The sequence below is a fragment of the Mesoplodon bidens genome (assembly GCF_964165515.1).
Source record: "Mesoplodon bidens genome assembly, chromosome: 11".
Taxonomy (NCBI): Eukaryota; Metazoa; Chordata; class Mammalia; order Artiodactyla; family Ziphiidae; genus Mesoplodon; species Mesoplodon bidens.
The window spans coordinates 3,816,711-3,830,507 of record NC_138167.1 but is presented as its reverse complement, the minus strand read 5'-3'; the positions used below and the strand labels follow the sequence as shown (position 1 = coordinate 3,830,507).

The 13,797-nt window shown below is 56.6% G+C and overlaps 1 protein-coding gene across 1 annotated transcript in view; it reads right to left on the bottom strand.

The window, feature by feature from the left end:
• The window catches only part of CCND2 (cyclin D2), a 28,393-nt gene extending 15,263 nt beyond the window's left edge, over positions 1-13,130 (bottom strand). The window contains exons 1-3 of the mRNA XM_081249634.1: positions 12,647-13,130; positions 10,652-10,867; positions 7,911-8,070 (exon numbers count right to left, since the gene is read on the bottom strand). Coding sequence (XP_081105760.1) covers positions 7,911-8,070; positions 10,652-10,867; positions 12,647-12,841 — 571 coding nt within the window. The 5' untranslated portion in view covers positions 12,842-13,130. The remainder of the gene's footprint in view (positions 1-7,910; positions 8,071-10,651; positions 10,868-12,646) is intronic.
• Between the last annotated feature and the right edge of the window lie 667 nt (positions 13,131-13,797).

The following is a 13,797-nucleotide window of genomic DNA, read 5'->3' as shown; positions in this document are numbered from 1 at the left end:
GGGGGGGGGGGCTGGGGGGCAAGTTTCACACAATTCCCCACTTCTGCCCAGCGTCAGGGCCCTCAGGACGTTAGGAGAGAGGACAGGAAGTCAATCGAACGCCCAGTATTAGCCGTCCTCATCAGAGGAACGACTTGGTTTAGATTTTATGGCTTTGAGGCCTGAAGATCCCATTTTCTTGGGAAAAAAAGAGTGGTTTGCTAGAGACAAGCGTAAAAACGATGATACACTGGATGGGCTCGAACCCCCTCATTTTCCATTTCTCCAAGAGCAACTACAGAGGATGCTTTTATGTACCAGCCTGGGAGCCCAAACACCAGTTTCTTCTGGGGGGGGTCCCCCAGAAGGGCTGGCAACTGCTGTCCATGGCAGGGAGGTAAGGACACACACCCCTTAGCCCTGCTCCTGCTGCTAAGGGCTCCCACCTGCCGACACGGCCAGGACCTGACTCGTTACAGCCTGTGTAATCCAGCCGTCAACCACGGAAGCTGTGTACAGTCGGTACCTGAACATTATGGATGAGAAACCGAGCTTTCTGAGTGTCCACTGCCCTCACCCTGCCCTGTGCTGATAGGTGAGAGATATGAGAGTTTGGTCCCTGATCCTGACTGCAGCCCTGGAGCAGAGAGCATCTTCCACAAAGGGCTCTCTCTAGTTTTGCCATCATCCCAGTGAATTCACTGCATGTCGAAGCGGAAAGTTGGAGGGAGGGGGACTGCTGTAGAGGGAAGACGTGGGTCACACTTCCACTCCCAGCATAAGCACTGCGTTTAACCTACAGAAACAGTTCAAGCTACTATCTCCCCCTCTTGCTATTCTATCAACATAGTCCAAGGACGCACTTTTATCAGTGACCCCATTGTCCACATCAGGTCAGTGGCGTCCTCAGAAACTGCGCTGGGTTGCTCCACCAGGCACACACCCTTCCCCTCCTGGCCGAATCCCATGAACACAGCAGGCCTGGCCGTCTGTCTGTCTTTCTCCATGGCCTTCTGTTCTTAGCCCACGCACCATCTCCACCTCTCGAGGGATGTATATATATTACGCCATTCCACCCAAAGCCTGCTGTGCTCTAACTCGTCCAGAGCCTTCTCTGTCCCCGGACAGTGACGAAGCCAGCCTCCCTGCCTCCCGCGCTGCTGTAGGTCTCTTCACATGGGGTCACGGGAGTGTTTCTCTGCCCAGTAACCTCGTTAGCTCCCCCCCGGGACATTCACAATGCAGAGGCAGCGGCCAGCCCGTGGCCCTGGGCCCACACAGGCCCTGGGTGGGAGCAGCTGGCAGGGAAGGGCAGGGCAGGAGGGGATCCCCGGCCCCCCTGCCCCAGGCCTCAGCCCAGGAAGCACAGCCCACACACGCCTATCTTTGCACCCCGCTGCCTGCAAACCCAACTCCCACTTCCAGCAAATGAATTAACTCTGGCAGTCAGGGCGTGTGGATGGATGATCCTGGGGTTGCCGAGAGGATCGTACCTCCCTTCTCGTTTTGTGGGAAAATGCCGAGGGACACTGTTCCCTGCCCTGCCCCCCAGAACTGGGGAGCAAGGGCTGCATGAACACGGCAGCCTCTGGGCAGCACCGACAGGGCCAGGGAAGCTAGGCTGGCCGTGCTGGGCAGCAGGGCAGTGACCCCCTCTAGGGCCCCGACAACTGCCCGGCTCTCCCGCAAAGCCAGGTCCAGCCCGTGGGACCCTGGGCGAGTCACTTCCTCCCTCCCAGCCCCCTTGGAGTCCCAGTTGTCTACGAGGAGGGTGGAGGTAGAGCAGCGAACTAACTGGTTTTTCTAACCACCTGCAACTCAGTACAGGGTCGTGCAATTCATCTGTAGGTGGTGACCAGCATTGTTGGTTGCTGTTGAGTTGAACAAAATGTTAGAATAGAGAGTATCAGGAAGTAATGCAAGTAGTGAGAGTCAATACTGTCTTAAGAAACATTTGTATCGATTTGACGTACACTGGCAGTTATCCTGAGTTGCCTTACAAAATGTATTTCTTCCTTTATGGTTTAGGTCAAAAAAGTTGGAAGATGGTAGGCTGGCTAATCTTCTCGGGGCCTTCTGGCTCTAACTGGCTTTTTACTTAAGGCTCTGGAGTAAAAAACGACTCTCAAGGAAAAGAATAAGGAACAGACAATAGAACACAGCACAGCTCCCCCCAGGCAGCAAAGTCACAAGACATCTCTCTCCATCGAGCAGTTCTGCATGGCCTCAGGGGCTGCCCCAAGACCACACCCAGGGACACCCCCTCTCTGCTGGTAGGGGAACCGGCAGAGAGAAAAACACCTGAATACAACACCTGAAGGGTCGTGTCCTTGTACTAGCTCTTGTTAGCTAACCTCCACACTCACCCATGGAAAGTTCCATCCAACCCATTCAGCCATTTCTGGAAACCTTAAACTTTTGGCTATGGAACTGGATGGAGATAGATTCACAATATTTACTTGAGGGGGCAAAAATAAGAGCAGGCTTCATGAGGACGTGCTATGATCAAGATTGCAACTGTCCATAAATATATAAATAGAAATGCATCGACATGCATGCACCTGGGGAAATTAGGAGAATACAAAGATGTATGTAAATTTCCCCACCATCCAGTGGGGGAAACATTAGTTATTCACAAAAATAAAATACAAAGTAACGATCTCTCCCAAATCTCTGAGTCTCTTGGTCAAGAATGCTGACAAGCTCTATGTTGGTGCTGAAGGTGTGCTCGGGGGTGAGGGTCTATCTCCATCCTCAGCTGCCCACCCGGAAAGCTGAAGTGTGTGTGACTTCCTAAGAACCCACCCCCCAGAGTGAGAGGCAATTAGCTGAGCAGGGACCCATTCTGATCGAGTTACCACGTGTTCCAGGCAGCACGATAATGATTCCCAAGACATGGGATGAGGATTCCCCCAAGACACGGGACATATGAATAAAATACAGCATGGGGCGTTCTAAGTGGCTAAGTGACTTCTAAAGAAACGTCTCAAAGAAAGGAGGTGCCCACGTGGATAGGAGCATTGGAGACACACACTTCGGAGGATTCCCCAGAAGGAGGTGGGAAGGCTTTGGGCCAAGCAGCTCCAAGCACTGGAAGGTGGAGGCCACGGAGGCTGGTGACCTACCACCTACCAGCTGCGTGAAGGTGGGCAAGTTACCTGACCTCTCTGAGCCTCCATTTTTCCACCTACACGTAAGGATAATAATTATACTCTCATAGTGTAGTTCTGAGGATTCAACTAAGAGAACAGTGCCTGCTGCAGGGATGTGGGGAAACAGCAGGCCCTGCACAGCAAGGCCGGGAGAACGAGGGCTCTGCTCTGGCCGCCCTGAGGCTCTTTCACTCCCTGTGTGTGTGTGTGTGTGTGTGTGTGTGTGTGTGTGTCTCTCGCAGAACCGGCCTCATCGTGTCCCCACTACCTCCTGCTGCTTTGTCAGCAGTGGGGGAAGCTGAGGCCTCACAGGGGGATGGAAAAGAGGGCACAAGCACACAAGGAATGAACGAGAAGTCGGACTATTCATTCCGCTGGGGTCACCCAGAGCCAAGGAACGGGTCCCATACCCCAGCAGCCCTGACCTGATCTCCACCTTCTCGGTGAGGCCAGCAGCGGCCTCACGGGGAACCCCAGCTTCACCGACCAGCCCAGGCAGTGTTCCTACTGTTTGCTTACTTGGCGAGGAATTAGCAAAGAACAAGGTGAAATTCCCCTACTTCAAGACACTCCCTTTTACGGGTGAATCCATGAAATCTTGAGAGGTTAAGTGACTTGTCTAACGTCTGATGCCGGGCCTGGGCTTAAGATGGAGAGAGGCATCTGGACGCTGCACCCAGCGCTCTGTGAGACTCACCAGCAGGTGAAGAGCTCTTCAGAGGCACCGCCCACGCCCCACTGGGAACACACGGCCATCTTTCCCATCAGAGGCCGGAGAAAAGCCCAAAGGAAGGAGCCCTGGCTCAGGAGTCCAGGAGATGGGAACCCCTCCCGTCTGTGGCCCCAGCCCACTGTGGGATCCTGCAGAGACGCTTCACCACCCAAGGACCTCCTGGGGCCCCGCGGGGCTCCTTAATCTGGGCAAGGGCAGGAGAGCTGCTCCACGTTCATCAACTTGGTTAAGATTTCACTGAAGGAAGCGTTCTGAGCTAAGCGGGTTTGAAACCACAGATTACATGGCCCTGGGGGTGGCTTTATCCCCATTGTTTTGACTATGGTGGCTGAGGCCTTGACCGGCAAGGGTGACCACCGTGCTTCTGTTCACCACTAGGGGGCGAGAGGCGCTCGCTCCGAGGGGAAGAGAACCAGGGATGCCCTCCTCTCCCTCTCCTCCAACCTGCCTCAGGTGGGCCTTTAAAAGGCCAGAGCCGGTGGGGGGCTGGACGAGGGCCCTCAGCCTGCCCCCCACCCACCTTACAGCCAGGCGGGAAGTGAGATGGGCCCTGTCAAGCTGCCCGTCCCCACGTACGGAAGAACTGAGACTCCCGGTTCAACAGTCCACTTCCCTGGGGCCCCGTGACCGCTCCTCGGTGGAGGGAACTCAGAGGGTTGCAGATGGAAAGGGCTTTCCATTCTTCCTTCCACCTTCCAACCACCCAGGCAGACCTCCCTTTCTGGATCAGGGGCCAAGTCGTGGACCCTCTCTGGGCCACCACTGTTCGGCTATAAACTAGGGATGAAGCGTCATGAGACACGTCTAGGTACGGCCAGGAGGATGGGGAAGCACTGGGGTATCACCATCCCTGGGGCCCAGGCCCGCTGGGCAGGGAGCCTGGATAGCTGAGGGCAGCACCTCGGGGTGGGGGGCTCCTAGGCTCAGAGGGAGATGCGGGGTGCCGTGGGAAGGGAGGCTAAACACCTCCTCCCTCACCCCCACCCGCGCCAAGTTCAAACTCAATGCCACTGGCTCTTCTAAACTAACTGGAATCATCTGTTCAGTATGATGTCATGCATCAGGAATCTCCCCCACGCCGGCGTTCGATCCTGAGTCATCCCAATGGTCTCTTTCCTCGTTGGCAGACTTGGGGGCTCTGCCATCAGAGCGGCACCAGGGGGATGCTAAGGAACAGACGGCTGCCCAGCATCCAAAGCTCTAGGGAAGGTGGTTATGAAGGGCTCCCCCTCACCCCATGGCCTCCACTGACCAGCACCCGCCGAAGTCTCCGCCCCAGAGGCTGTTCAGGGCTGAGCAGGGGAGGGAAGGGGGCACCTCTCTCCGTCTCACCACCATGTGAAGCCTCAGCCCCGGGAAGGAGGACTGACAGCCCAGCCCTTGCCGCTCCTTCCCCTTTCACACACAGGCACTCTCCACGGACTGCGGGACCACCGCCAGCTCTTTCACAAGCAGCTTTCCCCCTCAACTAGCCACACGGCCCCAGGTCGCTGCCCCTGGCTGCCGGTGCTCCTGGAGCTCTAAGGCAGAACGTCCAGGATCCCTGGGGGGGAACGGAGCAGGACCTGTGCTGCTGTAACTCGCGCCTGCTACCTGCAGGCCTGTCCCAGGCACGCGCCCATTCCTGACACCCTGGCCCCAGAATGAGGCATCTCATCTCGCCGGAAGGTGTTCCCCTCGAGAAAAGCAGCCCCTTGGCTTTTACTCCGTCAGGCCCACGGCTCTAAAACCCCAGGCAGCGGGATGCCACGTGACTCGGCCATGCAGACACACTCAAGGGCAGATCAGGGAAAGAAATGCCTCTCAGACAGGCTCATCCCCTCTAGACCCAGGAAACGTCTGAGACCCTCCCTGTGCTCTGAGCGGTCCACACGTGGCGCTCAGTACCCGGCTGGAGGTGTTCTTATTCCCATCCTTCCCTGCCCGGGCCCCACGCTAGCTCCTCTCTCAAAAGGCAGTCTTCCCGACTTCCTCTGCCTCCCCTCAGACCTCTGTCCCCTGTCCCTGAATCCCAGGCTCCCTCCTCGGGCCTCAAACGTGGCAGCTGCCCCAAGGACCTGGCCAAGAAGGCCAGGAGTGGCGGATGGGATCCCCCATTTTAGAGCGTGGGCCTTCAGGCAAGCCGGGGATCTGCTTTTGGCCTGGGTCACTCCACCCACCCGCCCGACCCGAGTCAGAGATCAGCAAGGAGGGGTGGGCAGGTGGACCCCAAAAGGTACGTCCGTCAAGAGACAAGGTCAGAGCAGAGCTCCGGCTACCGACAGCTGGGCGACGGGGGAGCGCAGGGTCGGGGGTCAGCTGTCCTCGAGAGAAAAGGGCTGGTTGACCCCTTCTCCACCGTGAATCGTGACAATGGAGAGGAAGGGGCGGCGGGGCCTGGGAGACAAAATGACAAGTCAATGAGGGCCTGACCTCTAGGGGCCACCAGGCCAGACAGCAGGAGGGGAGGACGCAGAAGGAGGGCGACAGTGCGCAGGGCAGCAAGAATCGCGGGCAAAGAATGGGCCCCCAGGGCTGCAGGAAGGGCGCGGGGCCCGGACACTCCACGAGGCTGGGCTGGGCCTGGATCTGGGAAGCTCAGGGACGGGAAGCCTGCTCTGGGATCCACAGTGGGGGGCTGGACCCTGCATCTGAGCCCGCAAAGGCCAAGCACGGCGTCCTGCTAAACTCAGACGAGGGCAGCAGGGTTAGGGTTAGGAAGGTCACTGTATCCACTCAGTAAGAGAGTCAGAATCAGAGGCATGTTCACATTTAGTACCAGGGCAAATCGCCTACACCTTGCCTGGTTGACAAAGGACCTCCTTGTACATCACCTCTCTTCTGAGGTCCGTTTTCCTAACCACCTGAAAAGGCTGTAGGAGCGTCATGTGTCAATAGGCATATTTTGCAGATGAAGAGGCCTCCGAGAGGTCGCGGGGTGGTAAGTAGCAAAGCCCGACCTTGTGACTGTGACCAGGGCACGGACGCTATATTGCAGATAATGCGCTCAGCTTCGCGAGCTCCAGAGTAACACGTAACAAGATACTGAAAGAAGTCAAGCCCCAGGCCCACCTGTGCAATTCCAGTACATACCCCTGGCAACCGTGAACCCCGCCCTCTCACCCGGGGCAGGGGGGAAAGCTCCACCCAAGCAAGTTCTTTCCCTAACACTTCTGATTGTGAAAATATGAACTCCTGACGCTCTACCCTGGCCAACGATGGGTCCGGAGTTTCTCCCATGGCCACTACTGTTGGGGGTGGGGGGGAAAGATGGCGGAAAGTGGCCGAAGTTCAGTGTGATGAGACCGTATCAAACCACTGCCTTTAGTTTATCGGTTAATTGCAAAGCAAACGGGGCCAACGAGGACTATGTATCCATCGCGGGATCAACGGGGTGGGTGTAGAGCTCTTAATGTGAAAAGGCGGTTGCAGTGTTAAAGGCTGCAATCAAAACCCCAACACGTGTTGGGAGGGCAGCAGAGCCCAGGCTCAGGCAGCAGTCCCTGCTGAAAACCCCACATGTTCACCGGAACCCTGCAGAAGGAGCAGCCGGAAGGCAGTCAATGCCCTGCAGCCAAAAGAATTCCTCTGGCCTCGCCTTACCACTTTATCAGGGCAGGCGGTATTTATCTTGACAGCGTTCCTCAGACCTATATTTGCATCCCGCCCCCCTCCAAATTTCCTCCTGGGCTTATCTCCAAGCCCTCCTTTTCCTCCAAAGATGAAAGATTGAAACACGACCAGAGGCCAGTATATATATAATCTTCAAAGAGCACTTTAGACACCATAAAGATTTTTTTAACAGGCACTATTTTTTTTTCCCCCTCACCACACCTGTCCTCATAAACCATTTATGAGTTTGGCAGAGAGAGAAAATATACCAGCTGAGATAAAGGAAGGAAGAAACAGCCCAGGAATGAAACCTTGGACTCTAGATTACTTGGGACCCCCCTCCCCTCAACCCCCCAATCCCTGGAAGTTAGGGCTGCGGTCCTCCTCCCCTTGAATCCCACCCCCCCCCAGCCCTCCCCAGCACCCGGCCCCCCCTGGGCTCCAGCAGCTCCTACCAGTGGCGCACAGAGCGATGAAGGTCTGAGCATGCTTGCGGATCAGAGACAGCTTCTCGCTGGGCTGAGGCAGCTTGCGAAGGATGTGCTCGATGAAGTCATGGGGGGTGACGGCCGCCAGGTTCCACTTCAACTTGCCCAGCACCACCAGCTCCCACTCCTAGGGACGGAGGGAGGAAGGGAAGAGTATAAAGCCCACAGGCTGACCTGGCATCCGGGACTGGGGGCTTGGCATCCAGACTAGTCTTCGTAAGGATTCTCATTAGGACACGCGGCTAGATTGGAAGGCGGGGCCATTTATCGGGGTGGCCCTAAAGCTTTGAAGTGGGTGACGGCTCTTCTTAGGCTTCAAAGGTCAGGCTCCACTGAAAATAATGAGACCCCAGGTAGCTGTTGCCAAGATGGTACTTTCTTCTATTTCTCTGCCTCTCCAGCTCCCCGACCCACACCCAACCCTGACTTCCATTCCAGGGGATGCTTCTGACCGCCCAGCCAGAAGGTTGAATCTACAGTAAGATACCGCCAAGGTCATTGTAGCCCTTTGGTAGCAATTTACTGTATATCTATCACCAGATTGATAGTCTTTTTAATCCTCTTGGAAAAATGATGTACACAGAATAAAGCTCAAAATTAGGTTTCTTGGCCCAAATCCTTGGCAACCAATTAGTTTGCTCGTAGTTGGTGCCAAAAAGTGCCATTTTTCTCGCTGCTGCTAAAACTTTCCCCTGGACACGTAATGCAGAAATCTTGGGAAATGATACTCAGACACGGGGCATCCTTCCCCTTAAATGTTTCACAGGCCTTTGTTACCATGACTGAAGGACCGCATGGTCACTGGCAACCCCACTGTGCAGCTGGAGGTGATTCAGGGCAGGGTGAAGGTCCTTGTTCAAGGTCATAGAAGCCCGCAGCCCAAAGGCTGGCACCATGCAACCCTGTCTCTTGTGGGCCTCTCACCAGCAGCCCACCTACTGAAAAGCCTTGTTTCTCTCCCTTATTGGGATACGTTGGGGGGAATTGTGCTCAAAGGGAAACAAGCCAAAGAGAAAGCCTTAAAACTATGTGCAGTCAGAGGAAAAACAGGCCTATCGATCTATCAGCAGCAGCAGAATGAGCGACCAGCTTACCAGTGTAGTCCGTTCCCCCATTCTCCCCAAGTTACCGACTGTCTTCCACCTGCTAAGCCGGCCACCAGAGCCCTATTCTGCCTTCGACCCACAGCACCGGCTGGCTGTGTGGTCTGGGCCAATTCCCTCCCCTTCCTGGCCTCGGCTTTCTTGTTGGTAAAATAGGAGGACTCCTCCAGTTTTCAACTTCTGGGATAAAGAGACAGAGACTGGAAAAAGTCAGATTTGTCTGCAGCAATATAAATTAGCTTGGCAAGCCCCTGGAAAAAAAAAACTGGGGTGCTCTGAAAAATGCCCGAGTCCCCCATCATGTTGAAACAGTGAAGCAGAAGGAAGATTCGTTTTCCTCGTCTCCCGTGAGCAATATAACTGGATCCCAATTTTAACCTTGCTCTCTTTACCTGCTTTCAAGTCTGCCTTGGCTTTTTACGGGAGGTTGGGGTGAAAACCCAGATAGACTACTAAACAGTCAGTGTCTTCCAAGATGGCTTGAAATTCCAGCTCTCCTTCTCACGGGGGAATGTGAGTATAAACCACTCGACTTGTACCATTATTAAAAGAAGCAGATCTCCTAGAAGAAAGCACCTTTCTGGGCCTCTCGGACCAAACCAGAAGCAGCTGAAATCTGGCAACTGTTCAAAGGTGAGGTCATTCATGCCCCTCTGCATTCTCGGAGATTCCTCCCCATCCTTGCACATGTCTGCCGCTAGGTGGCAGCACAGCCTCAGGGAGGAAGGCCTCTCACAAAGAGCTCAGTTCAGGCAGCCAGTCCGGGGCCCTGTGGACTTAAGTGCAGGCCTGGCCAGCAGGGAGGGGGAGGGGGAGGGGGTGGGAAGAGGGGGCCCCTTTTCCAAACAGTTGGGAGATAGGCTGTGCAGATCACTGAAGGTGGGCCTCTGGAGCCACCCAACCAATGCCACGTTGCTGCCATAGGGCCGTCTTAAGTACGAAGCTACAGGGGCAAAGAGTCCTATTGGGTGGGAAAAAGGTCTGCGGGCAGAAAACCAGAGTCCAGACAGGACCCCGTGTCTATGGAGAGGTAACAGCCCCACCGGAGACAGGAATCCAGGCCTCCCAACCCTCTGACAAAGGGCCCAATGTGACTCTGCTCAAAAGCCAATGAGCTGGTATTTAGTGAACAGCTACTATGTGCGGGTATCTTGAGACTCTTAAGAAGTGCCTAAGACCTACCTTTGAACTCCCGGTTCTTAGGAGACACGCCACATGTGTATTTGAGACTCATGTGAGAGGTTGATTTCTGTCTCGGAATTCAGCGATTGAAAATTTGGAATTTAATTAAAATATTTTATCACTGTGTTTCATGCCTCCTCTGCATACGCAAGCGGGCGCGCACACACTGCAGATGAATCTCACCAACACAAATCTCCCTGAGTGAGGATCTTATTCATGGGTGGAGTCTCGGTACTTCGCACAGAGCCCAGCACACAGTAGGAACGCAAGGAGCCTCGTGTTAAAAGAGTTCCCAGAACGTGTGAAAACTTCAGTGATGGGTAACTTGGGGTCCTAAGGATCTGTTCTGGGAGCAGCGGCATCAAAGTATATTATTAGGATAGGGGAGAGAAGAAAGGCAGGGGGGAAGGAGGCAGTCATTACCAGCAGCTCCTGAGGCTTGATGGAGTTGTCCGTGTAAATGCACAACTTCTCAGCGGTCAGCGGGATGGTCTCTTTGAGCTTGGAAGCCAGGAACATGCACACGGCCCCCAGAAGCTGCAGATGGGTCTTCGGAGTTGGGACTCCAGCCAAGAAGCGGTCCAGGTAATTGATGGCCAGAGGAAAGACCTCTTCTTCGCACTTCTGCTCCTCACAGACCTATGACACGAGTGGGACAGGGTCGGGGTGGGGGGACACCATAGTATCAGGAAAAGAGGAAAAAAGGGAAACCGCATAATCTAGGGAAACGACAAAAATATTGAATTTGTCCGGGGGGGTGGGGGGGGAGGGGAGTAGAATGAGCGATCAGAATGAAGGCGAGGAAATTGGGGTCAATCTGAATGGCCATCGGCGCTGGGGTCCGCCCCGGGAGCCTAAAATCTCACAGGAGAGGTGGGTTAAGGACCCCGAGGCCGAGGGCGCAGCAGCTCCGGCCCCGCCGCCCCCGTGGGCCGCTCACCGCTCCGCTCGCTCGCACTCACTCACTCTCTTTTTTGGATTTCGTCATCTTTTCAAAAAATCAATAAAAATATTCTGGAGGCTCCGGGGGTCTCGTTCTTGGTCTCATTCGGACCCCCAGACCCTGCTCTATCATTCCCGACAATTGAAAAAATTGTCGGGGGGAGTCCCCGCGGCCCAGGCGCCGCATTTGGGGGGGTGGGTGGGGAGAGGTGGGGAAGCGGGGGGAGGGCGGAGGGAGCCAGCGCCGCGCAGCCTGGGCGGCCGGAGTCGGGGCAGGGGAGACGGGTTCAAAAAATAATTAAAAATCGAGGAAATACCCCAGACAAGACCTTTCGCCGTGAAAACCCCACAGAGGACCCAGGCTACCCGCAGCGGAGGTTTGGGGTGCCGGGAAGGTCTGGACCGCGACCCCTGGGGCTTTGGATACCGAGGGGGAAACTTGCAGGGGTGAGCGCGGCGGCGGGAGTGTCCGGCCGCGGCCCACAAGGGCAGAGGCCGGGGACGGTGGCGAAGAGCTGGGGGACAGACGAGGACGGGGAGCCGCCGGAGAGAGGCGCGGGGGGCTCCGGCCTCTCCTTCGGGGGGGACCCGCTATCCCCCCTGCACACACCTCCTCCCCCCTCCCACCCCACCCAGCTCTCCGCACCCAGGAAACTGAAGACCGAAACGTAAGTAACCTTCGTGAGGGAGGGGGGGATCGGGGGCGAGGGCGCCATCAGAAGTGGGGGGCCGGGATAGTGGGGTGCGAGGGGGAGCGGGCGACGCGTTCCAGCCTCTCCACCCCGAGTTTACAAAGCAACATGGCGAAACCACGGCAGGTCCGGAGCCGTGCAGACGTGGGCACACGGCTCGCTCCGCAAGGGTTCGGAGCGAGGGGAAAGAAGTGGTTCTTTTGGGTTCCCCGAAAACACACGTTTCTTCAGTGTGACTTCCGGGGCTCCTGAATTCCCCGTTTCTCTTCTCCTCCCTCCGCCCTCCGCCCTCCCCCCTTAAGTGCCAACGCGGAGTCGCGACCACAGGCGGGGGGGGGGGGCGACCCGAGCCTAGGACGAATTTGCCCAGGCCTTTGGTGGGGGGGCTGATTTTTTAACTTTGGGGTCCCGGCTTCCCGCCCCTACTCCCTTCTTCAAGGCACCGAAAGCAGCATCGGCTTCGCAAAAGACAGGTCGGGGTGGTGGTGGGGGGGAGAGAAGGCAGCCACATGCTGGCACCCGCGCGCGGGATGCTCCCCCACCCCGGCCCCGGGACAGCCTCGCTGCTCCCAGATTTGCCTCCTCCCTCCTCCCCCTCCCCCTGTTAATCTTGCACCCCGCAAGGAACAGAAAGGAAGCCACGCGTCTCGCCGAGGGCACGGGGTAACCTCTCGCGCAGCAGCGGGGAGGCGGGCGCGGAGGCTGCCCTCTCGCAGGTTCAGGGTCCCCGCGTGGGGTCTGGGGTCCGGGCGGGGACGGACGGTGCGCCTGCCTGCAGACCTACCTCCAGCATCCAGGTGGCCACCATCCTGCGCATGTAGGGCTGGATGTCCTTCTGCACGCACTTGAAGTAGGAGCACTGGGGAAGGTAGCGCTCCTCGATGGTCAGCAAGTTCTGCAGCACGCGGTCGTCGTGAAGCAGGTTGGCGTCCGGCACGGCCCTGCGGACCGGGTCCACCTCTCCGCACAGCAGCTCCATGGCCAGCTGGGTGCCCACTCGCGCCCCTGCGATCTCCGGACTGGAAAATTGGGGGTTTTTTTGGAGGGGGGAGGGGAGAGGATTCCCCTTACCTCCTTCCTTTGGCTAAATAAGGGGTTTTCGGGGAAATAGCGAAGGGCAGAGAGGGAAGCTGGGGAAGAAGAGGGGAAAGGGATGGGCGGTGGGAGAGGAGCGCCCCAGGGGCTGCTGACTCTGCCTGCCCTCCCCTTCAAACTTGTCTGCGCTCCCCAGCTCGCTCTGCTCTCTGCTCTCCGAGGCAGTGACGCAAACTGGCTGGGCAGTTACTTCTCCTCCCTCTCGCCTCACCCCCCTCTCCGGTTCCTCCTCCCTTTCCCTCCCCTCCCGGTCCTCCCCTCCTCCTCTCAGTGTCTCCCTCCCTCCCTCCTTTCCCCTCTTGTTATTAAGGAGAACAGCAGCTGGCCCGACCAAACTTCAAACGCGGTCCCCCGCCCCCCGGCCCCCTCTCCTTAGCTCTCCGAGGCCCTCTCCCTCTATCCAGCCCCGCAAGCCAGGGGCCCCGGAGAGGGGAACCCACACACACACACAAAAAAAATCCACCGATTCCTACTTATTTCCTCTAATTGCGCACATTCTGTAGGTGCATCCTGCCAAAATACGACCCTCCGACTCTGGCTGCTTCAAAACTGATCCTAATACTCCCGCCCATGTATTTTAAGATCCAGGAATGACGGGTAGATTACTTGAAGATGAGGTGGGCTCAGACAATTGAGAAATAGATCCCTTACGTGAGAAAGAGGGAGGGCGATTTGAGAAAACAGCAACTTCGCATACCCAGAGAAAAAGGTTATGTCCCTGAAATTTATGTTCCTGATCATGTTGAAGCTGTTTCCAAAACCCGATTAAAGGGACCAGAACTACGGCGCCCACTCCAACCCCCGCCCCCGCCCCCCCGCAGATGTGTTCGGGGGGAGGGG